Genomic DNA, 24,241 nt, shown 5'->3' with positions numbered 1-24,241 from the left:
ATATGTACAGGTAATTCACAAAAGGAAGGTGAAAGGTCAATAAAAATACGAAAAGATGTTCAAGCTCACTTGTAAACAGAGAAACAAGAATTAAAACCATAACCAAGCACCATTTCATAGCCATCAGATGGGGAATATCACAGAGTCCAGTGATACCAAATCTTGGCAAGGAGTGAGAAAATAGGGAGTCACACGCTCTGCTGGGGGAGTGAAATCTAACCTCTGCCGTCGGCAGAATAACGGCCCCCAAAGATGTCCACGTCCTCGTGCCCGGAGCCTGCGAATACGTCACCTCTCAGGGCAAAGGGGGAATGAAGTGCGCTGGTCTGCAGACCTGAGATGGGAGATGATTCTGGATCCTCGAGATGGGCCCTATGTAATCACAGGTGTCCTTACAAGTGGACAAGGGGGCAGAGAGAGAGGAAACCAGGGACGGTGGTGTGAGAGCACTCAGCCTGAAGGTGTTGGCTTTGTGGATGCTGGAGCGGCCTTGAGCTGAGGAACGTGGGCACCTCTGGAAGCTGGAAAGGGACTGACTCTGCCCTGGACTCTCTGGAAGGAGCCAGCCCTGCTGACCCCTGGATTGAGCCCCGTGAGATCTATTCAGGACCCAAACCTCCAGGACCTTAAGACAGTCAATCTGTGCTGTTTTAAGCCACCGAATCTGAGGGAAAGGTTACAGAAGCCACAGAAACTCCTGCAGCCACTTGGGAGAGCTGTGGCCACATCTGCAGGGAGCCCTCCTGCTCACGTGGACAGAAGACAGAAAGGCACTCCCTGGGGCACTGCTGTGGTCCAACCTAATGCCCGCCGTCAGAGGAGTGGGCAGGTCAGTTCGGGCCTGGCCAGCGTGGGGAGCCCTGGAGCAGCACGTGAAGGTCTGGGCCCTGTGCTTCAGCCGTGGGGTGCGACCCGAGAACCTTCCATTCTCTCCGAGTCCAGTGGTGGAAGTCGCTGTGGTGCCCGGTGGAGGCTACCGGTGGGCCTGATGGGCCTGGCAGGTGTCTACTGGGCAGCCACGGGCCTGACCTCGGACAAGATGGCCGGGGGTGACCTGGCTCTCCACTCACCCGTTTGCTTTAGATCCTTCAGCTTTCAAAGGTGGTGTCGGTGTAAGAGCCCACCTTGTCGACCTCACAGAGTTGTCCTGACAGTCAAAGGGAGACCCTGGGGAAGCAATGTGTGAACATTAACCGTTAATCACAGATACTTGTTAACAATAAATAGTGGATAACACACCTCAGCCACGGCCAACTACGCTATAAATCTGAGCTAATATCTCTCCTAACCCAGACAGTTGACATCCTCTCAGCTAATGGCTCCTAAGAATTCTATGATAAACTCTTTTTCCTAAAAGTACAATCTTCATATTAAACGGGCTTCTAATATCGTCCTAGTTTCCCCAGCCAATCAAGTGGTCGGTTTGGATTTCTACAGCCTCCTGAAAATGTGTGACGGAGGTATACACACAAAGAAGTTAAGTTTCTTTAATGTGTTTTCGTTGCCTTTCCTAACTGTCTATGATCTTTTTCGGGGGAACGTACAAGAGCTCTGACTAACAGGCTTAAATACAAGCAAACTCTGTGGACCTGCTCAACTCCAGATCCTAACAATTCCAATGTTTCCAACAGTTTGAACTGTGGCAAAATAAAAAGATACTTGACAGCAAATACATAAATAGAAATGAAATTTAAATGAAATTTGACTCCAGGAACTATTATTGTCATCCCCTGAATTTTGCAACTTGGAGTGAGGTGAAATCCCTCCCCCAGTCTCAGGATCCCTGCCAGAGTCGGACAAAACAAGTGTTGGTTTACAGCGTCGAGCAAATCATGCAGGCTGATCACCCCAAACAAAGATGTGTTTGCTTTGCACCCTTAGTGAATTGAGTCCAGAATTTGTCAGCACACGGACGGACGTGGTTGCCACAGGGAGGCATTCTGCTGTCTGCGTGCTCTGATGCCATCCTTGTAAATGTCCCAGAGGAAGACTCTGTGTTTTGATGGTTTTTCAGTAACTCGTGTGTGCATCAGACACAAACCTTCCCTGAAGGAAGTTCCTGTAGTGCTGAGCTACTTCAAGACTTGATCTCGGAGACCCAGGAAAGCAGTGTGAAAGCAACAGAAACGTCGGGTGTTGTGAAGGATGGGGAAAGGCTGTTGTCTCTTCCAGGACCGTCAGGATCATACAGATGCTGATTAGATGACGGGGGCAATACGCTATTTCGCTGAGGACCGGCTGTCCTCCAGACGTGGCTCAGAGAGCTGCTGCTAGAAGTGTTTTGTAAAGTTACACAGCGGGAGTGCCTGGGCTTTGGTGGGTACCAGACCTATTCAGGCCAGGGTGGAAATCCTCGCTTAGCCTCTGCGGATCAGCCTGAGTACTTAGTGCTTTAATAAGCCCCTTCGCTGTGCACCGCTCCGCATCACTAGGGATTAGAAATGACTTTATTCATCGCAGACAGCCTAGGGGTTCCCTCGGTTGAGGGGGCAGGAGAGGAAGGGGCTTCCACCGTGCACGCGTCTGGATGCTCTGTGGTCCACGCAAGCTCCCCTGTGCTGGCCTCTGCTCCTCCGGGCTCCAGGTGCGCCTTCTCCTCCTTCTCTGTCAGCAAGGATGTCAACCCGGGCTGTGCAGCCGTGACAAGACTGGTGACGGGGGTGCTGCCATGTTAGCAGGGACTGACACCACTCCTGTCACCAACCGGTGATGCTGCCACCGTCGCCTGTCACCCAGGAGGTGAAGTGTGTCACAGAGACCGGATTTGAAAACCCAGCATGTGTCCCCAGATGGGACGAGGGCATGGAGATGGAGGAAAATAATGAAGGAAAATGAAGTTAAAGTACAATAGGGTTAATGATTTGTTAATTGTGGATTTGCTGTGGATTTTATCCTTGGTTAGGAGACCATGGCCGAAGGAAATATAAAAAGGGAAATAAAACGGAATAAAAAATAAAAGGGAATAACATACTAAAAAGGGAATCAAATTTTAAAAATGGAAGAAGATTCTGATTAGAAATTCTTGTTTCTACAAGGATGTTCCTCTCAGAGATAAGAATATGTTCTTGTTTCAGTGAGAATTCTCATTTCTTACTGGGGCAAATGAACAACACTGGGAGAACTCTTGAGTTTTCCTTGGATTCTATGCCCCTGTTGCCTGGGTGGCTTCTGCAAGAGACTGCGGGCCCCCAGACCACAGAATGGCCATGAGCTCTGTGTCTTGCCACGTGTGCATCCCTCCGCAGCACCTCTCACCGTGGCACTGGTCCCTGCCACGCCCCTGCCCGGGTCCCTGGCCCGGGGACGGACCTCCTGTCTCTCCTCAGACCCATCTCAGCACAGCTGGGTCACAGGCCTCTCCAGACACAAGTCTAGCAGGTTCTCCCAGCTTCGGAGAGACCAAGCACACACCGGTCAGCGGCCAGACCTCCTGTGAACACGGAGCTGGAGCCTCAGCCTCGGCCACCTGCTCAGGAAGCCAGCCCTCCCCTCGTCTGCAATAAACATCCCGGGAGTCAGACCCACAGGAAGCCGGCTTGCAGTCTGCATAGGCCGTCTACGAGGAAGCTGCACAGGAACAGCTGCAACGATCGGCACCCCCAGCCTGGCAGGACTGACCTACGACAGACAGCTGCCCCACTTTCTGTACCTGCTTCCAGCTCAGGACCAGCTGAGGACCCCCAAGTGCGCCCTCACCCACCTCATCAGAGCTCCACTTGCAGTAACCCTGCCAGCTTCCCCTGCCCCCTGGCCTCCATCACACCTGCGACCCCTTTCCCCCTGGAAGCTCTCCCGTCCCCCACCTGCCCCAACTCTGCCGGGCGCTAGTGACACTGGTTACTGATGGTGGCCCACCCCCTCTCACATATGGGCTGGGATCTGAACCCCCTGGGTCCCCCCCACCGGGACCACTCAGCCTCCCTCCCCCCCCAGCTCCAGGCACTTGCTCAGGCCTGCGTTCCTCTCCCCTCCGCTCCCCCCTCCCCCTCCTCTTCCCTCCTCAGCCCCCCAGCCCAGCCCAGCCCAGCGCAGCACAGACTTCTCCCAGTTAAACCTCTAACTGCGCTGTCCACACGGAGTCCAAACTCTGCTTCTTCGGGCCCCACTGCATGGGCACTGGCCTCTTTAGGGGCTGCTTGGTCGTCCTTGCTGGCTGCTTATTTTCTCCAGTGAGACACAAAGCTTCCCCAACGCGGGCGCCCCGTGTTTACCTGTCACCCCACAGCAGGCGGCACGGCTCCTGAGACAGTGGGTACTCAGTGAGTGTGTCTGACCAGATGGATGAAGACAGCCTCGGGTCAGGCACCCAGCTACCCTCCCGGTCATAAGAAAAAGATGCAGGAAGTAAGTTTCTCTTTCCTCCAGTCCTAAGTGCACTCTCGGCTCTTGCCACTTTCTCTTCTGTGCGTGCAAAGGGGGCAGCTGTAACAGAACACCATAGACTGGGTGGTTTCATTCACAGGAATTTACAGATGGGGTTGGTTTTATTCTTGGCCTGTAAGTACGGCCACGTGTGCCCACGTGACGTCTTCCCAATCCCACTGGGGGCCCCGCCCTCAGGACCTTATCTTGCCCTAACTGTCTCCCAAGGCCCCGCCTCTAAATGCCATCCCACTGGGGGTTGGGGCTTCAACATACGAATTTGGGGGACAAGTACATTCAGTCGGTCATAAAAGATAAACATTCTGTTTCCTCAAATTTTACAGTATGATTTGATACAATAATTGGGGTATCTTCTCTGACGTAATTATCCTTTTTTTCTTATTCTTATGAATTAGCAATTGTTATATATTTAATTTCTACCTTAGCTTGCCTTTGATACTTAGAAAGAACTAGCTTATCCTTTTATATATTTACTTTTTTGCTAAAATATTTGTATTTCAATCATGCTGGAAGTTACAAATGCTTTCTAATGATCCCCAAAGTCAAATAGTAAATTCTCTTTTTTTTAAAGACTTTAGGGATGAGGAAATAGTTCATCTGTCTTCAAATGCACATGAAGGGTCACCCATCACCTAATAATCCCCCCCTCCCCCATGTCACAGCTACCTTCTGTGCAGGAGAGTTTCCTGCTTTATTCTTCCTTCACTCTGAGCAGTTACGACCATATCTGTTCAGAAGAAAAATATGCGAAAAATATAAAATACTCAGGCAAATAAATGGAATGTCTCAATTAATCTTTCTTTCTGCACATTCTGCCCTGGACCTTCAGCCTTCCTTAAATATTTTTCTTCCCTGAATTTATAGCATCTCAGACTCTGTTTTGTAATTTCGGGACTGGATTGGGGACTGACTCTGCCTTCCTATCACTGTGGATCTCAGCTTTAACTCTGTGCTTTAAAGTATTTCCCCAAAGAGCCCTCCCCCGTGGTTCTTGCCACGGAAGATGCCAGCCTGCCTGGCGGTGCCTGGGTGATGCTCACAGTGGGTCAGAGACCCTCGCTGACTGTCTGACCCTCTGTCTGCTCTTTCCCTGCCCACAGCCTCCTCTGCGACCGTGACCTCCTGGCCTGTCCAGTCGCCTGGCTCTGCGGCCTGCAGGGTCCCCTCCTTATGCTTCTGACAGGAGCCCGACGTGGTCAGCGGGCAGAGCCGGGGCCCGTTTTCAACACCTTCGATGTACTCCTCCCTCCAAACCCGGAGGCATAAACAGCCTCACTCTATAAGAGGAAGCAAACCCGGGGAGGTGATGGAGCCGCCTGGGGCCTCATAATAGCTTAACGGTCCAGCGGGGCCTGAACCCTGGGCTGTGTCCTTCTGCTGAATTTGTGGGGATGCAAAGGCACCTGGGCCCCAGGCAGATGGGGGGACATGGCACCTAGAATTATATTTATTTACTGTAAACCTGTCCGAGTGTAAATGCCAGAGCACCGGTGAGGAAGTAGCTTGGGGCCTTGGGCAGACAGATGTGTGTGTGTGTGTGTGTGTGTGTGTGTGTGTCTGCAAGGCTGGGGAGATACCAAGACAGATGGAGAGAGAGAGACAGACAGAGAGAGGTTCAGAGAGAAGGAGGCAGAGAGAGAGAAGGAGAGAAGGAGGGAGGGAGGGAGATTGACTGATTGATGACTGATCTGACATCTTACCACTGAGGGCACTCTCTGTCCGCAGATGCCACGGTTGCATTTTGCCTGGAGTCTGCATGGGTTTTATGGTTAGTTTGCTTGGGTAGTTGGCATGATTAGTTTGCTTCGTTAGTCTGCTGGTTGCACAGACAGGCCTGGCATCTTCTGGGCGGGGACGCATTCCTGTCTGGTCGCGCTTTGGAACCTGAATCATTAGGAAATGAAGCCTGGTTTCTGAGAAAGATAAACACTGTCAGAAATCCCCAGGGGCCCGAACCCACTGCATCCCCTTCGGCACTGATCTCACATGATCTTGGCCAGAGACACGGCCTGAGCGTCCTCTCCTGTGACACAAGGACGGGGGCCCTGCTGAGGACGAAGGAAGTCTGCAGTTTCCAAATACGGCATTCAAAGCCCCCGAATTGAGAAAAACCCTAACAGACGCAAGAGATGATGTCAAACAGAGCAGGACACACTCTGTAAAGGGAGTTTCACGGCCATTTCTCCAGGGTGGCCGGCAAGGGGCACAGACTGTGGACACGGCTGGGACCGCAGCGGGGCCGGAACCCTGGCTCTGGATCCTCTCCCAGGACCCTCACCTGCTCAGCGGTCCTGGCAAATACTGGGTTCCCATCGCCTCTTGTGCCACACGGTTGAGATTTAGACCATTAAAGAAAATACCCTGTGTACTATCTTTTATCAAAAAACCCCACCAAGGGTGGGTTTGACTTTTTCCTCCAAATATCAATGCAATTTTATAGAAAGCTCAGGAAGACCCTTTCACCTGTTAGTAAGTGGATTCCGTGAAGCCCATGTGGGAATTCTATCCAGATAGACTCAAAGTCTGCTCTGGGCCCTTTGAAATGGTTGCATTTTTGAGGTTTTACAGAAAGCAGCCACTCTCCTTCACTTTTGGAAACCTCTGCCCAGGTCAAACAGGTGGACTTCTTTGTTCTAAAATGTTAATCTTTTTAAAATATCAATCTCTGAAGTGCATCCTGAAACTAGCTGTTCGTTACATGAATATCTAATGTCTAGTATAAGATCTACTACCATTTTAGCTTGTTTTGTTATCATTTTCCTTCAAAAGTTCCTACCAACTGTGCATTTAGCCCCAGGGCGGGGCTGCGGCAGTCCAGAGCCCCATGAGGGTTCCTGGGGAAGACATCCCCCACCTCCCCCATGCCTTCTTTCTACCTCCAGGCCCACAGAAGCAGCTTTGAATAATTCAGGAAAAAGCTGCTTTATGAACTGAAGATGTTGCTCTCCGCAGGCAGCTTCCCTGAAAATCCTACCTTCCTGAAAAGTTGAGGGAAATTTCCTTTGAAAAATAAACACCATACAAGGGTTTCTTTTCAAAAGCACTTTTATGCTCAATTCAGGAGTGTTGGGAAGAGTGTGGAGGGTACTCATGTGAAATGCATTTTCCCACCTCGGGTGAGAGAGTGTCCACATGATGGGGAAGGATTAGGGTTTGCTGAGCACCTACTACATTCCTGAGGGCAGGGAGGCTAAAAGGGAAAGACTGACTTGCAAAGACAAAGGCATAATCGGCTGTTTATTCATGTTGAGGGTTTGACCTGGATTCATATTCCAACCCAGTTTCCAGAGCACAGTCCTGTAACCATTTCTTAAAGGGAACGCTTTTGGGGAGAAGCTGTTCAACAGGCTGGGGTACACCGAGCGCCCAGCCCAAGTGGAATAGGACGGAGGGAAGCAAGCACGGGGCTCACGGCACAGGCGGCTGGGAGGCCAGTGCCCCGACAAATCTGCGATCCCAGAGTTCTGGGTGAAGGTCTCCACTGGGGCCAAGGTGGGGTGACGTGCCCAGAGTCACAGCCTAACCTGTGGGGCGATGCACCCAGGGACGGGCCCATCATCTCCTCTGAGGGGACTCCTTTTGAAGGGCAGCTTCGGGGATTAAGCAAAGTGTCCAGATGACACAGACATGCACATCTAACACCGTGCGAGGCTGGACCCATCCTCAGCCACGAAAGGTCCCTTTGTGTCTGTGGCTCCCGGGCCTGGACGGGCCCTGCTATCGCCCAGCGACCTCACACCATGGTCATGACCTTCAGGGCGGCCGGCTGGAACCTGCGGATCTTCTTCTTCAGGGCCTTGGAGGCCTTGACGCGGCACAGCCTGGGCACCGGCGGCAGAGGGGGCCTGGAGCTGGCCGGGGCCCGCTGGCTGGAGCTCCCGCCGCCCTGGCCGCCGCCCTCCGAGGTGCTGCCACTGGACTCCCCGTCCCCGAAGCGGTTGGCCGTGTGGTCGCTGGCCTCGTCCCCGCTGCTCTCCGCGACGGTGGAGCGGAAGAGGGACACGCACTCGGCCGAGCGCTCGGAGCCGTCCGACCCGCTCCTGGCTCGGGCGTCCTGGCGGGGCAGCCTGGGCCTGGGTCTGGCGCACACGGGCCGCGGGCCGCCCCCTCTCCGGGCCGCCGGCCTATGGGGCCCCAGGCTGGGGTCCGGGCGGGCCCGGGCTGAGATCTCTACGGAGGACTGCCACCTGCGCTGCTTCCTCCGGGCCTCCCCCCCGGTCGCCACCAGCGGGGCTGCTTCCAAGGGGAACAAGGCCTGAGCTGACGCCTGGTGACCCTCTCGTCGGGCCACCAGCAGGGGGACGAAGAGGGACACGGGGTAGAGGCTGGACTCAGAGCAGGACCGGCCGGGCGCCTCCCTGGCCAGGGCGGGCCTCCTGAGACCACCTCCCGACTCAGGGGGCGGCTGGGGGTCCCCGAGGGCGCCCCACTGAAGCTGCGGCCCCCCAAGCCTCAGCGTCTTGTCGCTGGCCCCCCTCTTGATCTTCACAGGCTTGGCCTTGGGGGGCCCCGCGGGGGAAGCTCCTGTGGCAGCAAAGTGCGGGTGGACACAGTGTCCGGGGGCCCGAGGGGGGCCCTCCCCGCCCGCCCCCCCGCCCGGCAACCTGACTCTGCCCGTCCAGCCGTCGAGAGCTGGCTGCTGAGCCGGTGAGCAGGGAGCGGGGTCCTGGCCACAGCCCAGCCAGGGGGATCCTGGACAGGCCTCCCGGTGCACGCAGCTGCGCGAGGGTCTGGGGCCCTCCTCTGGACGGCTGCTGGGGTGCAGGGTGTGCACAAGGGGCACAGGCCCCGGCTGCTCGAGGCTGTGGCCACGGGCGGCCCCGCTCTGGGCCTCCCCTCCCACCTCCGCTCTCCCCCGGGCGCAGACCGGTTTCTCCAGGCCACCTTCACTGTCTGCCCTCCGGCCCCCGAGCCCCTGCGGGGATAGGGACGCCTCCCGTCCTGGGGGTCCGCGCTCACCCACACTGCCCCTCGCGGGGGGCCCTCGGCCCTGCAGTCCCAGCAGCCTCTCTATGTAGGCTCTGGCCGGGCCAGCCTCGAGGACCCGTCCAGTCCGAATGCAGCTCGGACCTGTGGCGCCAGGGAGGGGCTGACCGGGGGGCGAGTGGCCATCGTTCGGCGGTGTCTCCTTGGTCAGAGTGAAGAGGGGGCTCTGCAAAGCCACGGCGTGCAGGGGGCTGGGGTACGGGTACACCTCCCTGCCCCCCTTGGACACCAGGTCACACTGGTACTTGGGGTCCATGCCGCGGCAGAGGAAGGAAGTGGCCTTGGGGTGTGCCCTGGCTTTCTGGAGCCCCACTTCAGCCGGCAGGACTCTTTCAAGGTCACCTGGGAAGCAGAAAAAGAACAAAACATAAATAAGGGAAGAAGCCAGCACAACCCCGGGGCGCGAGGCCCTCCCCCCGGGCAGGACGAGGCCCCGACCTCGCACGTTCCACGCCTGGACACGCTGGTGTCCTCTGTACACGTCCCATCACCCGGCCCCCATCACACTCCTTCCAGCCACAGCCTAGAAGGTGAGTCCTAGACCCTAACGTTCAGTTCCTGCCCTTGTTCACCGAAGGTGCGGAGGACGCCCAGGGAGATGGGGCGCCGGTGACCACACGGCCATCGGGACAAGGTCTCGGAACAGACCTTCCCTGAGGCGTTCACAGATGTGCAAGAAAGAAAACCCATGGATCCTACCGGCTCAGGTCTAGCATAAGGAATAAGATGCATCTTTTCCTTTTGGGACAGTCTGAAGAAAAAGAAAGGCTCTTCCCTGGCGGGTGGGGGGAACCGCATGTGAACTGAACTCTCTCAACGTCCGCCTGCAGCGCTGCTCCCACCCTAGTCCCCGGCGGCAGCCACGAGGGCCGTGGAAGAGTGTGAACGGATGTTCATTTTAAATAAGACGAGAAGCCTTTTATTGCAACAGCCCTGCTGCAAGGAACACAGGTGGGCGTTTGATGCCTACCTCCATCCAAAACCCAAAAAAGCCCACAGAAAATATGGGGCTCGGGAACCGACCCCCTCCTTGTATGGGGCTCGGGAACCGCCCCCCCCTTGTATGGGGCTCGGGGACCGCCCCACCTGGGATGGGGCCGGCGCCGCCCCCGCTCCCAGCTCCCCTTACCTGTGGACACCGGGCGGGGCCGGGACTCGCCTTGCAGCAGCTGGCCGGCGCCCCCCTCACTGGCCTGGGGCTCCCACGCAGGCAGGGGGACCCCACACACGGTGGTCTCATCAGCTGACCGGGGCCGGCAGTCCCCCGCGCCGGGCCTGGCCTTCGGGGTGGCAGGCAGCACGGCGCCCGGAGAGGAGGACACGCAGTCACTGCACACGGACGTGCGGGAGGCGGACGGGGAGCAGGAGCCGCCGTCGCTCAGCTCGTAGAAGCCTGCGCAGGGGCACAGGGGCCGTCGGTGCGGTCTGGGGAGCCCTGCGCCGAGGCGCTGGGTGGTCTCAGGGAGGCGGGCCTGGGGGTGGGGGCGTGCCCGGGGCCGGAATGCTGGGGACGCCTCTCCACGACTGTCTCCTGTTGCCCACCACCTGCTCATCCCTCTCCTGGGCGAGTGGCTCACGTCCCCCCGTGTGACCACCGGCTTCCAGCCCCGGAAGAGGGAGCCTGGCATCCTCCCCCGCCCCTCCTCGTGCCCGCCAAGCTCGTCTGAGGCAGCCACCAGAGAAGGGGCAGCGTTTGGGGAGGTCCCCCGGCCTGGCCCTGCTACATGATTGACAACCCAGACCGTGACAGGATTTTGCGAACTGAAAAAAAGAGGAAGACACACACACACACAGCAGAGAACACCGTACTTGGGAAGACGCTGGTCTCTTGGGTTTGCCGTCTGAGCCTGGAATCTGGAGAGAAAGCCCATGTGCCCAGGACCATAAAGGTCGGAACAACCCTAACCATCGCTACGTGACCTTGAGAGGAGGGCGCACAGGGCCGCAGGGGAGGAAACTGTACTGATTTTAGACTGTAGACTTAAAAAAATACTTTTGTTGTCACATAAAAGTTATTATTTACAATCTCCATGTTGATTCAACATAAACAGAACCCAGAATCTGTCTCAGTCCAGAGACAGGTGAGAAACTCATGGGGTTTTTTCCATCAAAAGCAGTATTTTTCCAATTAAACAATGAGTATGTACGCACCCACTCTCTCCCTCTCTCTCCCCGTTTTCCCAAGCGCATTTAAATAAAAGTATTAAAAGTATTTCATCTTCAGTGTTCTCCAGTAACGTGCTCTTTCGGGCCTGCATACAGCTCCTGACCCTCTGGCGGCCTGCACACAGAGGCGGGTTCACCACGCCAGCCCTGCCGGGCAGTGCCGCTCCCTGGGGTGAGGGACAGATGGACCAGGGCCCGAGTGGGCGCCGTACCCGAGCTGGGCCTGCTGTCGCTGTCCGGGGCCTCGCTGGGGGTTCTGCGCACGTCCAGCTGCAGCTCGCTGATCTGCCGGCCCAGCTGTTCCAAGTGGGTTTTCAGGCCGACGTCCTGAAGTCTTAAACGGTTCTAAGAAGGAAAAGAGGGAGACATAAAACTGCTCTGTGTACAGAAATGGAAACTGGAGGCTCCACATGAAGCCACATCACACACAAAACTTAACTCCCCAAACCCACAGACCAGCTCCCGCCTGACAGCTGCCCCTTCCTCACCCCGAACACCATCTCTAGGACCCCTCCCGCCTCCAGTATGTCTTCCCAAGTGCAGACTTTTCTTTGCCAGCAATTTTCAATTAGACATTTCTTTATAAGAATACGGAGTAATACAGCTTATGAGAGTGGAATGAGAACCAAAAACAGCACAAGGACACCCCCTCTGGCAGGAGCCACCGATAATATTTTCCACGTCTTTTTCCGTCTACGTAAGAATCTACTTTCCCAGGCTCGCGCCTCGTGGACCTTGCGTTTGGTGCCTGTATCACCACATTCCTTCACCGCAGCCCGTCCACGGCACCTGGGGAGGGCTGAGCTTTCGGCTTTTCAGGGGGACAGGAGAGTCCCCAGGAGAGAAAAAGGCCCTGTCTCTGCAGAGTCTTAGCTCCCATAATATCACAGGTGGCATTTTGAACGGTTACGGTTTTGTGGGGCTTTCAGGGAAGAGGGAGGGACGCTGCAGGAGGAAGGAGCCCAGCGCCTGGGATCAGCGCAGCCTGAACACCTGCCCCAGGAGGCAGGATCTTTCTGGTCTCAGGGTCCACATCTCAACTCTGTCCTCCGAGGGTCTAGCTTCTCTGGGCCTCAGCTTCCCTGGCTGTAAAACGGGTTACTGTGAGTATCAACCACACATATCTGTGTGTGTATATCATGTAATATACATATAGCACATGCAGGTGGTTAGCACTCACAATATACATTCACATACATACACACACGTGAATCATATGTCTGTAAAACAACACTGTTTCATAAATGCTGACTTCCCTCCTTCAGTGATAAAACTTCACCTTGTTTTCAAGGTCCAATACCTAAATTTCTTGTTTTGATTAGCAATTAAGTTTAAGGCAAATAATTAATGAATGGGATTATGCCGGTCACCCTGTTTGAGAAAATGATCAATTGTGTTTCAAATTCTTATATAGGAAATGAGGAATTACTTCAGTAGCTTCAATAATCTGAGAAGTCAGTCCAAGAGGGAAGCAGGTGGCGATAATCTCTGATTCTTATGGGAGAACTACGTTGACACAGACTGTTCCCCTACCACCAGGGGTAGGGGCCGAGGGCCCAGCACCTGGTGAGTGGCAGACCACCACGCCCAAATCCACTTTCCTCAGGACCCAGTGCAGGGGTCTCAGAACAACCTCCAAGTTTTGTAGCAAGAGAGTCTCCCAGCCTCATGTAATAGTATCTGTAAACATAACACTGCAAAAAACCAGAATTTAATCAAAACGTACACACCCAGGACCACCCAGAGTAGCCTGAACATCCTGGCACGTTTTCACAAAGGGAAACGCTCCCCAGGTGGATGGTACTACCTGACAGCCGGAGCGGCGGGGGCAGCAAAGGTGGGCTCCTGGCCCATCACTATCCAAGTAAAAAACACTTAGACAAACGAAGGGAATTTTTACTGCAAATGACTTTTCTTCTAATGTCGTAAAATGAGACCACGGTACTGGCAGAGAGTTCAGTTCCTCTGTTCGACCACACTTCGACGTTCAAAAACATGGATTTGACCCCTTCTCTTCCAAATCACGATGTCCTCTTTCTTCTGAAGGGGGACCTCTCTGGATTCCATAGTTGGCTTCTCTCCTCCCTCTCCAATCCCCCTCCCCCCGAAAAAGTGACTCTGGCGTGTTTGTGCTGGAATAATTGCTTTGTGATTAATGTTTGCCCAGCCCGGCCTGCAGCCGGTGGCTTCTGATTAGTGTCGAGGGGCACAGCCACGCAGGCCCCCGGGTGCCCTCCGATGATTACTGCGTCCCCAGGACCCCGCTGCATGGCGACAGGGCTTTGTCACCCAGGATTGGCACTGTCCTCCGTAACCCTTCCACCGGCCCTCGCTGGGGGTTTTTATGTCTCTGCTTTTCATTAACTCCTCGGTCTCTAACTCTGTGCTAAGTCAAAGGTTCCTTATGGCACCAGGACCGAGCATAACCCACCGCGGAGCCAGGCACACAGCATCGACTTCCGTGTATTTCTGCAGGGAAAATGTGTTACAGAGACGTCAGCGCCGAGTAAATGTGACTGCTGTGTCACACGGGTTCCCTCCAGAGCAGCGAGCCAGTCTATGCGGCCACCTGCCCTCCCTACTCACCGCAGGCCTTCAGGCTCAGGGGCAGGGCAGCGCATCCTGTCTGAATCCCCTGAACCGGGGCGAGGGGCAGGGGGTCCGGTGTAAGGGAGAGCACAGCCCGGTTCCCAGGAGCTGGGAGCCCCGGGGCATCCGTGCAGACCCCAGGGCTCCCTGCCAGACCCGCTAACTCAGACTCTAGGGCACGCCTGGGAATCTGCATTTTGACAAGCTTCCCTGGGACCAATTTTTTATGACCACAAAAGTTTGAGAACTTCTACCCAGGGAATGCCATTCAAAACAAATATCTGGCTTAGCCCTTTCTTCGAGATGTTGACTTTACATGCCATAAAAGACTGATCCGATTTCCACTTGCTTTGCCCTTTTGCTCCCCATCTACGATTCGGCTTTCCAGCCTTCTCAAACCTTTACGGCAGATTCAGAGGACAAAAATGAAAAACGTCCCAAAGTTCAGGATACAGAGATGGCATCTAAAACACCTCCGTTCTTTCCTTGAAAGCTGAGAACAGGCACAGGAAGCATTTTCCGCATGAGTTCCATGGCACTGCAAGTGCCCTGTGGGTGGGTAAATGTTACTACCTAGCTGGAAAGGGCCAGGGTCACAGATTAGCCTCAGGATAACAAGCACTCGTGCCGCAGAAGGAAGCCTTGCCCAGCCCCGTGGACGCCTCCCCCTCCTCTGTGACCCTGAGCGAGTTTGTTCCCCTGAGAGGTCACGGAGCAAGCATGGTCGGTCCAAGGAAAATACCAGACGTCGTGATTACAGCTGCAGAGTCAGACCCTCAGCTCCTGCCGTGCTTAATGCCGGCACCTGCCAGGGAGGAGGATCTGCTGCCACTCAGGGTCCGGGCAAGTCGTGACCAGCGAAAACAACCACCAGGAAATTCTCTAGCACCAGTTTCCCTGCAGGTCCCCAGAGCCTTTCCTCACATCCCACCTGGGGTGCCCGCTGGCGCCTCCTGGTGGCAGATGGAGCTTCCAGGCTCCTCTGGGGCATCCGAATCTTTCCACGTCAGTGTTGCTGGGAACGTAACCCTTATAAAAATGGGAATGGCAGCCTCTTCTCGGGGAATGACAATCTCCCTGGAAGACACAGACAGGTGAGCACAGCACCGGCCAAACAGTAAGGGCTGCTTTGGTCAGAGGTCATGGGGGTTTCATTAGCTTAGAAATCTAGAACGTGGAGATAGTAAATACTGAAATCATCTTCCGCTTTGTTACAGCAGTAAAACTTGCTCATTTATTTATTCAACAAATACTAAGTACCTACTGCGCGCTTCCTGTTGGGACTTTAGACGCAGCAATTAAAAAGGCGTAGCTCGTCTGTTCTGATAAGTGTTAATGTGATGACTTCTCCTAATAGCAGTTTAAATCCCCCCGAAATGCTCAAGCTCATTCTCACTGGGAACGTCTGTGGGACAAAGCTGCTGAGGGTCAGATAAAGGTTCTTCCTGTCTTCACACCTGAATGGTGACCCATGCCCCGGTTAACCCCAGGGTGTGGGTAGGAGGGGCCCCGATTAGCCGGGAGTTACTGAAGTGTGAGACTGGGGCTGGAGATGAAGGCCTTTTGATTGTATCCTGCATCATAGAACTAGGATCACTCCTAACTTTTTCTCTGTAAGAAAAATGTGAACGTGTTAATCGCTGGGCTGATGTCACACACATTCAATTATTTTTCTCTTTTGATCACATAATCTGTGCCAAGAACAAAGTTTCAAGACAAAGGGTGCATGTTCCTTCTGGTCCCCACATTAAAAAATAAATAAATAAAACCAAAAAAAACCCTGTTTGATCTTCTCTCCCAAAAGGCTACCCGTAATTAGAGGCTGAGTACTCACAAGTCTGATTTGTATATTACTTAAGCCAAGTTAATCATCAACTGGGTTCTAGCTCCCTCGACAGAACAATTCACAGCAGCATCGCAAAGCTCCTTCCTGCCACACGCATGTCATGCATCTTTGCAGGCTCTGTGTGCCTCTCCGAGCTCCAGTGAAAGGTAGGATGTGTCTGGGTGCACGCACGCATGCACACACACACCCCCCCACACACAGGTAAGCTAAACCTGCAGCTATGACTGGATAAGATGGGGGGTGAGAAGCCTATGAAAGTTCCACTTGGTAACTAGCTCCTTCCTTTGCATAGCAGCCGTGGAATCACAGGAGGAGAGGCTGCACAGTTAGGGCCCCCCCTTGCCATGTGGGAAGATAGCAGGAGTCCTGGGACACATCTTAAGACGCTGAGCTTCCTGATTCTCTAATCCAGAAGCAGCTAACAAATCATTGACACGACTGCACTAAGCTGATAGCAAAGCAGCAGCTTCATCCAGTCTACTTTGTAAAGACAGCAACCTTTAAACAGGGCAGATTTAATTTCTCATTTAAAAGACATTCCACTTGGAGTACTACAGTCAACTCTACCAAATAGACATCTTTCTATACAGCCTTCTAATTTTTCCTTTAAAAAATACTGCAACCCTGCAAAAACTCTTTGAGTTTTTTCCAATACATGAGATGAAACCATACAGAGGGTAAATAACCGAGGCAATCACCTGAGGAGTGTCTTCAGTGGTACAAAAGGGACCCGCGTTTGGAGGAGCCCTAGCAGGGGGGAGAAGGCCGGTGGGAAAGCAGGCCCAGGAGGCCCAGTGGGGTTCCACCGCCTCTGCGTTCAGAGGACACACCTCTTTTCATAGGTCAGGTTACATTTTAAAGTTGGAGAGGCCTTCATCGGATACATGCTCTCCCCAACATCTCATTACAGTGACACGACCCCAGAGCTCAACCTGAACACATCACTGGGGACAATTCGGGGGACACTTGGCACGCTGGCACTGCTGTCCCCAGACCCACGCAGCAGGGAGAGGCTGGCACCGGGAGTAGGACACCAGGATCCCAAGTAGCCCCCAGCAGGGGAAACCGATTTAATGCGTTCTTATCAGCAAAACTCCAACCAACAGGAATACATCCTGAAGTCTGTCTGCGCCGGGAAGTAGGCAGAGCCGGGCGCAGCCCCGATGCGCGGCTCGGCGCGGGCGGCCCGGCTGGGCTGCTTTCAGGGCCCCGGATGCCTAGCCTCGAGCCTCGGGCCTCCGCGTCCCTCTCATTCGGGACCGAGCTGCGTCCTTTGAAATCGCCGAGGGTGCCCCCCGATCGGTCGGGCGGCCAGTCCGCCTCCTGCCTGCCGGGTGGAGCGGGTCCCCGCGGCCCCCGCACGCCCGGAGCAGCCCCGCGACCCCCGCACGCGCTCCTTACCAGCTGCTCCTGCAGCACCGCCAGCGCCGCCTCCAGCCGCAGCTCGTGGGCGCGGGGGCCGCGGGGGGCGGCGGGCCCGGGCGGGGGCTGCACGGCCAGGGCGCCCCACACGCGCGCCTGCTGCCTGGCGCGGAGCCCCTGCAGCTCGTGCAGCCCCGCGAGGGCCGCGCGCAGCCTGGCGCCCACCCTGCGGCGGTCCCAGCCCGCGGCCCCCGGCGGGCCGCCCGGCGCCCACATCCCGCGCTCGACCCGCGCGGCTGCCCGGAGCCTCCCCGGCCTCCGAGCGGCGCCGGGCGGTGCGCGCGGCCTCCGCGCCGCCTCTCCCCGCCCCCGGCTCGCCGGTCGCCGAGGCGGGGTGGGACCTATCGGTGGCCGCGGAGGCGGTGTCTGCACACGCCCCGGGGTCACAGCGGCCGCCCCCGGGCCCGCCCCGTCGGCGGAGCCCCACGCCCTTGGGGACGCGGGCCGCGCGCTCCGGGGCGCCCGGAAGGCGCGCGGTGACCCTCGGAGGGGACCGGAGGGAAGGAGGAGCCGGGTGGGCGCGGGTGAAGGGGCGAAAGTGGACCAAACACGGAGAAAGGTCTTGTTCAGGTTAAAAGCAATGTTTTTAAGGTAAATTATTGGATAGTTCCCCATTGTAAGGACTGTTACCATTATGAACTCACTAGCACTTTGAAAAAACTCGACTTTTCCTGGAAACCTCAGCTTGTCTTTTTTTTTTTTTAAATAATAGTAGCTTTACTGAGATATAATTCACATACCATTTGATTCCCCTATTTAACACGTACAATCCAATGGTCCCTTAGTATTGTATACTCACCAAGTTGTGCAACTATCACCACAATCAATTTTATAACATTTTTACCACCCCCCGAAGAAGCTCCGTGCCCCTTAGCGGTCGCCCTCCATTTCCCCGCTGCACCCAGCACTAAGTGGCCTGTTTGGGAGGTTTTATATAAATAGAATCACACAATAGGTGGCCTTTTAGGACTGGCTTCTTTTACTGAGCATATTTTCAAGGTTCATCCACGTTGTAGCAAGTATCAGTACTTCACTCCTTTTTATTGGTAAATAATGTTCCGTTGTATGGCAGGACCATTTTTTATTTATCCATTTATTCCTTAACAGGTTGTTTCCACTTTCTGACTATTATGAATAGTGCTGCTGCTATGGCTATTCATGTACAAGTTTTTGTGTAGAAATATGTTTTCATTTCTCTTGGACGTTTACCTGAGAGTGGAATTGCTGGCTCATAGGTAACTTCTGTGTTTAATCTTTTGAGGAACGGCCAGACTGCTTCCCAAAGTGGCTGCACCGTTTTACGTTCCCACCAGCACTGCATGAAGGCTGCAAATGCTCCACACCGTCACCAGCATTCGTCTTTTTGGTCTTAGCCATTCCGGTATGTAGGAAGTGGTATCCCATTGTGATTTTGATTTCCATTTCCCTGATGGCAAGTGATGCTGGTATCTTTCCATGCACTTATTGGCTATTTGTGTGTCTTCTTTAGACAAATGTCTGTTCAGATCGTTTGCCTATTTATTAAAACTGGGTTGTCTTTTTATTATTGAGATGTAAATATTCTTTATGTATTCTAGATACAATTCCATGATCAGGTATGTGATTTGCGAATATTTTGTTCACTCTGTGAGGTATCCTTTCACTTTCTTGATAATGTACTTTGCAGCAAAAAGTTTTTAATTTTGATTAAGTCCAATTTATCTATTTTTCTTTTGTTGCCTGTACTTTTGGTGTCATCTCTAAGAAACCATTGCCTAATCCAAGGTCAAAGATTACTTCTGTGCTTTTTTCTAAGATTTAAAAAATAGTTTTAGTGCTTACGTTTAAGTCTTTGATCCATTTTTAGTTAATTTTTGTATATGATGTGAGGTAGGGGTCCAACTTCATTTTTAAACGTGTGGATATTCAGTTTTCCCAGAGCCATTTGTTGCAAAGACAATTCTTTCCCCATTAAATTGTCTTGGGACATTTGCTGAAAATCAGTTGATTCAGAAAAATCAATTTCTGGATTCTCAATTCTATTTCACTGGTGTATATGTCTATCCTTATGCCAGTTCCATATCGTTTTGGTTACTGTAGCTTTGTAGTAAGTTTTAAAGTCAGGAAATGTGAGTCATCCAACTCCGTTCTTTTTCAAGACTGTTTTGGCTATTCAGGCTCCCTTGCATTTCCACATGAATTTTAAGATCAGCTTGTCAATTTCTGCAAAGAAGCCAGCTGGGATTTTGATGGAGATTGCAGAGGACTCTGTCAATTGATTGGAGAAGTATTGCTACCTTAAGGTTGAGACTTCTGAACTATAAACGTGGGATGTTTTCCATTTGTTTAGGCCTTCTTCAATTAATAGTGTTCTGTAGTTTTCAGTGTACAAGTCTTGCACTTCTTTTGTTAAATTGATTTCTAAACATTTTATTCTTTTCAAATTATTGTAAACAGAAATGTTTTTCAATTTCATTTTCAGAATGCTCATTGCTAGTGTATAGAAATAAGTAACTGATTTTTGTATATTGATCTAAGCAAACTTTTTGAATTTTTTATTAGTTCTGATGGATTTTTAGTGGATTCCTTTGCACTTTTAAAAACTTTCAAGATCACGTCATCTGGAAATAGATATTTTCACTTCTTACTTTCATATTTGGATGCTTCTAACTTCTTTTTCTTGCCTTATTGCTCTGCCTAGAACTTCCAGTACATGTTGAATAGAAGTGGTGAGAACAGGCATCCTTGCCTTCTTCCTGTTCTTGGGGTGGAGTGGGGAGCATTCAGCCTTTAACTATTGAGTACGATGTTAGCTGCAGGTTTTTCTTTAGATGCCTTTTATCAGAACGAGGAAATTCCTTTTGATTCCTAGTTTCTTGAGTGTTTGTATCATTGAGTTTTTCGGGTTATTTTATGTTTCTTTTGTGTTTTCCTTGGTTGTCTGTACTTGTCTTATCTAATATTGAGAAAAAGCATGAGACTGAGACTTAACAGGCCTCAGTTCCAACCTATTTTGCCTTCAGTTTTCTCAGCTATATAATGAGTGTATTGAAGATTGCTGGTGCTACTTTTTTATGTAAAAAAATGTATGATTCCTCCTTTACGTTTTGTTCCAAAGAGAGATTTAGAGAGAGGGAGAGACTGGATATGATCCCTTTATTGGTTATCTCTCTTCTCCCCATCTATGACTCTCTTAATAGTGTCTTTTGGAGAACAGAAGTTCTTAATTTTTATGGAGTCTTATTTATCACTGATCCTGTTTGCGCCATTTTAAAGAAATTTTTGCTTCAGGAAATTCAAGCTCTTGAAGATATTATTTAAAGCTGCTTCTAGAAACTTCATTATTTTACCTTTCTTATTTAGATCTACAATCCATGTAGAATGGCTTTTTGTTTATTGTATGAGACAGGGAGATCACAATTTACTTTTTTCTCAAACACATCCCAGTGCAATATTTATTGCCCCAAATATCGTAGTGTGTATTTCCTACACAAAGGTATTATTTTAACCAAATTCAATCATTAAATCAGGAAACTGATTTGATTCGTAATTACCATCTAATTTTCAGGTCCAGTGCAGGTTTTACCAATTATTCCATTTAACATCCTTTGGATCAGAACAACCCCCTCCAGACTTAACTGTCCTGTCTTGCTGGTCTCTGTCAGCCTGGAGCAGGGGCCCAATCTATCCTTGGCCTATGACTTAGCACTTTGAAGACTGTGCATTTTCAGAACTGGTTATTTTGTAGGATGCTCCTTGATTTCATCTTGCTGAAGTTTCCTCCTGGGTCAGGTTATGCTTCTGAGGCAGGAATATCAAGAGTGACGCTGTACTCTTGTACATCTCACCAAGGGGCACACAGCTTCAACTTGACCATTCCGGACACTGCCCACCCTGACCACCTCATCTGTATCAGTAGCTCTGTCTTTCACCTGTCTGTCCATCCAGTCATCTGTCCGTGTAAGATCTATCCAGCATCTATCTATCTATCTTTTCTCCATTCCTTCCTTCCTTCCTTCCTTCCTTCCTTCATCCATCCGTCTATCTACCACTCCATTTATCTATCTATCTGTAGCTGATCAATTGTTCAGGATAGGAAGGGAGGGGAAGTGGAGGAAGAAAAGAAAGAAGCAAGAGCCCAAAGAGTGCTGTTGGGTTTTATCCTCCATGTGAGGCGGGAGGAGGAGGGTTCCGGAGTCTTTGGTGCTGGCCTAGGGCAGTGGGTGGGCAGAAATGCTGGACTGCCTTTGCTGAACTATGGGCACTTGTGCTCCTGTCTCTGAAGGTGGGCACACCTGGGGTTGGCATGAAGGACTCTATGTGGCCAGTTGCCCCTACACTCTGACCTCTAATGTTCTGAGATTTAGGGGTGCGATGAGGGGGACCGAGGGCTCTCCACCCCCTAGAATGTGCTGGGAGCCTTGCTGCGGGGGAAGCTCCTGCGTCCTTAGTGCTCTTGGGAGCGGCTACCACATCCCTATCCCCTCCATCCCCGGGGCGGGAAGGATGCTGGGTCTAGACTGCAGCTCCTGCCCTGAGCTTCCATGAGGCTCACAGGTCAGCTGTCACCTACACTCCCCTGGGGTGACAGTGTATTCAGGTCGCAGGGCCGGGCCTTTCCTTTGCGAGTATTGGAGGGTCTGAAAGTATGTGACTTATTCAATGATTATACATCCACGTAGCTGAAAGAGTATTATTTAACTATAACTAAATAGCAATGAAAGAAATGTTTCTAAGATGCCAAGAAAAAACAAACTGAATTAAACGTTGTAACTGTAAGTGTATGAAAAGAGCACCTGCATACCAGCAGGGCTTATGGAGCATAAGACAATTAAGACAGTCATTGGCAAAGATGGCAGTGTGGGAAGACGCTGAGTTAGCGTTTTCCCACAACTAGGGCACCTGCCGGCCGCTGGTGGGGGAGCCTGACACCCAGGGAGACGGGAGGAACCCCCAAGTGAACTGGTAGGACGTGGGGGGACTGAGGGGGAGGAGAAGTGGAGGCCAGACAGGATCGGAGCCCCTGAGGCCAGGGAGATCAGAGAAGCAGGCGGGAGGGACCCTCCGGGAGGAGTGGGAGAGGAGTGAAGGGCGATCGCCTGGCCCACTTGGGCACGGGAGCCTGCTGAGCTCCCAGGCCGATCCCCTGCCCTCCAAAGCCCCCTCCAGGCTGCGTGGGTCCTTGGGGGGCCTAGGAGGGAGGCCGGGGAGGTCAGGAGAGGCAGGCGGGAAGGGCCCTCCGGGACCAGAGGAGCAGGAGAGGAGAGGAGGGCCTTTGCCCCGCCCACTCGAGCCCAGGAAGCCTGCTGGGCTCCCAGGTGAGGTCCCCCGCCCTCTGAGACCAGGGGTGGGGGGCACGCCTGGGCCCCTTCTGTTCCTTGAGCCTGAGCCCCACTCCCACAGTCCCCAGGGCCTTTTCCAGCCCTGTGGGTCCTGAGCATAGGCCCCGCCCACCCCCCCAAATCTTGCCTCTGCTTAGGCCCCACCCTCCACAGCCAAGGCCTTTACTCCCCCCCCCCTTTTTTTTCTTTCTTCTTCTTCTTCTTTTTTTTTTTCTTTTCCCTCCTCCTCTTTTTTACTATTGTGGTACTGATGTATCTTCTGGTTGTTGATTCATCTATATTTTTATTTTTATATTCTTTCTGACATATCTGTTAGTTTCCTAGTCTAATTTTATTTTTTACTTTGTTATTGTTCTGTTTTTTTCTTTTCATTTTTTTTTTTTTGGCCACCGCACGCAGCTTGCAGGATCTTGGTTCACAAGCTGAAGGTCAGGTGAAGCTCCTGCGGTGGGAGCTCTGAGTCCAAACCCCTGAACTAACAGAGAACCTCAGACCCCAGGGAATATTCCTCGGAGTGAGGTCTCACGGAGTTCCTCATCTCAACACCAAGACCCAGCTCTACCCAACAACCTACAAACTCCAGTGTTGGAAGCCTCAGGCCCAACAACCAGTAAGATAGGAATACAATCCCACTCATAAAAATAATTTTAAAAATGAGACAGCAAAAAAATATGGCACAGGTGAAGGGGCAAGGTAAAATCCTACAAGACCAAATAAATGAAGAGGAAATAGGCAATCTACCTGAAAAAGAATTCAGAGTAATGATAGTAAAGATGATCCAGAATCTCAGAGATAGAATGGAAGCATGGATTGAGAAAATACAAGAAATGTTTAACAAAGATCTAGAAGAACTGAAGAACAAACAAACAGAGATGAACAACAAAATAACTGAAAGGAAAAATACACTAGAAGGAATCAATAACAGAATAACTGAGGCAGAAGAAGGAATAAGTAAGCTGGAAGACAAAATAGTGGAAATAACCGCCAAGGAGCAGAATAAAGAAAAAAGAATGAAAAGAATTGAAGACCATCTCAGAGACCTCTGGGACAACACTAAATGCACCAACATTCGAATATAGGGGTCCCAGAAGAAGAACAGAAAAAGAAAGGGTCTGAGAAAATATTTGAAGAGATTATAGTCGAAAACTTCCCTAACATGGGAAAGGAATAGTCACCCAAGTCCAGGAAGCACAGAGAGTCCCATACAGGATAAACCCTAGGAAAAACACACCAAGACTCATATTAATCAAACTAACAAAAATTAAATTCAAAGAAAAAATATTAAAAGCAGCAAGGGTAAAACAAAAAATAACATACAAAGGAACCCCCATAAGGTTATCAGCTGAGTTTTCAGCGGAAACTCTGCAGGCCAGAAGGGAGTGGCAGGATATACTTAAAGTTATGAAAGAGAAAAACCTACAACCAAGATTACTCTATCCAGCAAGGTTCTCATTCAGATTCGATGGAGAAATCAAAAGCTTTTCAGACAAGCAAAAGCTAAGAGAATTCAGCACCACCAAACCAGCTT

The 24,241-nt window shown here is 52.1% G+C and overlaps 1 protein-coding gene across 2 annotated transcripts; it reads right to left on the bottom strand.

The window, feature by feature from the left end:
• Positions 1 to 7,410: 7,410 nt before the first annotated feature.
• Positions 7,411 to 17,608, bottom strand: DACT2 (dishevelled binding antagonist of beta catenin 2). Of its 2 annotated transcripts, none has more exons than XM_061207094.1 (4): positions 17,372 to 17,608; positions 11,748 to 11,880; positions 10,499 to 10,762; positions 7,411 to 9,711 (listed from the first exon to the last, which is right to left on the bottom strand). In XM_061207094.1, the coding sequence occupies exons 1-4, from the start codon at positions 17,606 to 17,608 to the stop codon at positions 8,117 to 8,119; spliced, it is 2,229 nt and encodes a 742-aa protein (XP_061063077.1). In that variant the 3' UTR covers positions 7,411 to 8,116. The 2 variants fall into 2 exon arrangements, with proteins under 2 accessions (XP_061063077.1, XP_061063078.1); XM_061207095.1 differs by lacking the exon at positions 17,372 to 17,608 and adding an exon at positions 15,056 to 15,136.
• Positions 17,609 to 24,241: the final 6,633 nt, after the last annotated feature.

The sequence above is a fragment of the Eubalaena glacialis genome, chromosome 12 (assembly GCF_028564815.1).
Source record: "Eubalaena glacialis isolate mEubGla1 chromosome 12, mEubGla1.1.hap2.+ XY, whole genome shotgun sequence".
Lineage (NCBI taxonomy): Eukaryota > Metazoa > Chordata > Mammalia > Artiodactyla > Balaenidae > Eubalaena > Eubalaena glacialis.
Note: the sequence above shows the minus strand (reverse complement) of the source record. Positions and strands in the feature narration are given on the sequence as shown.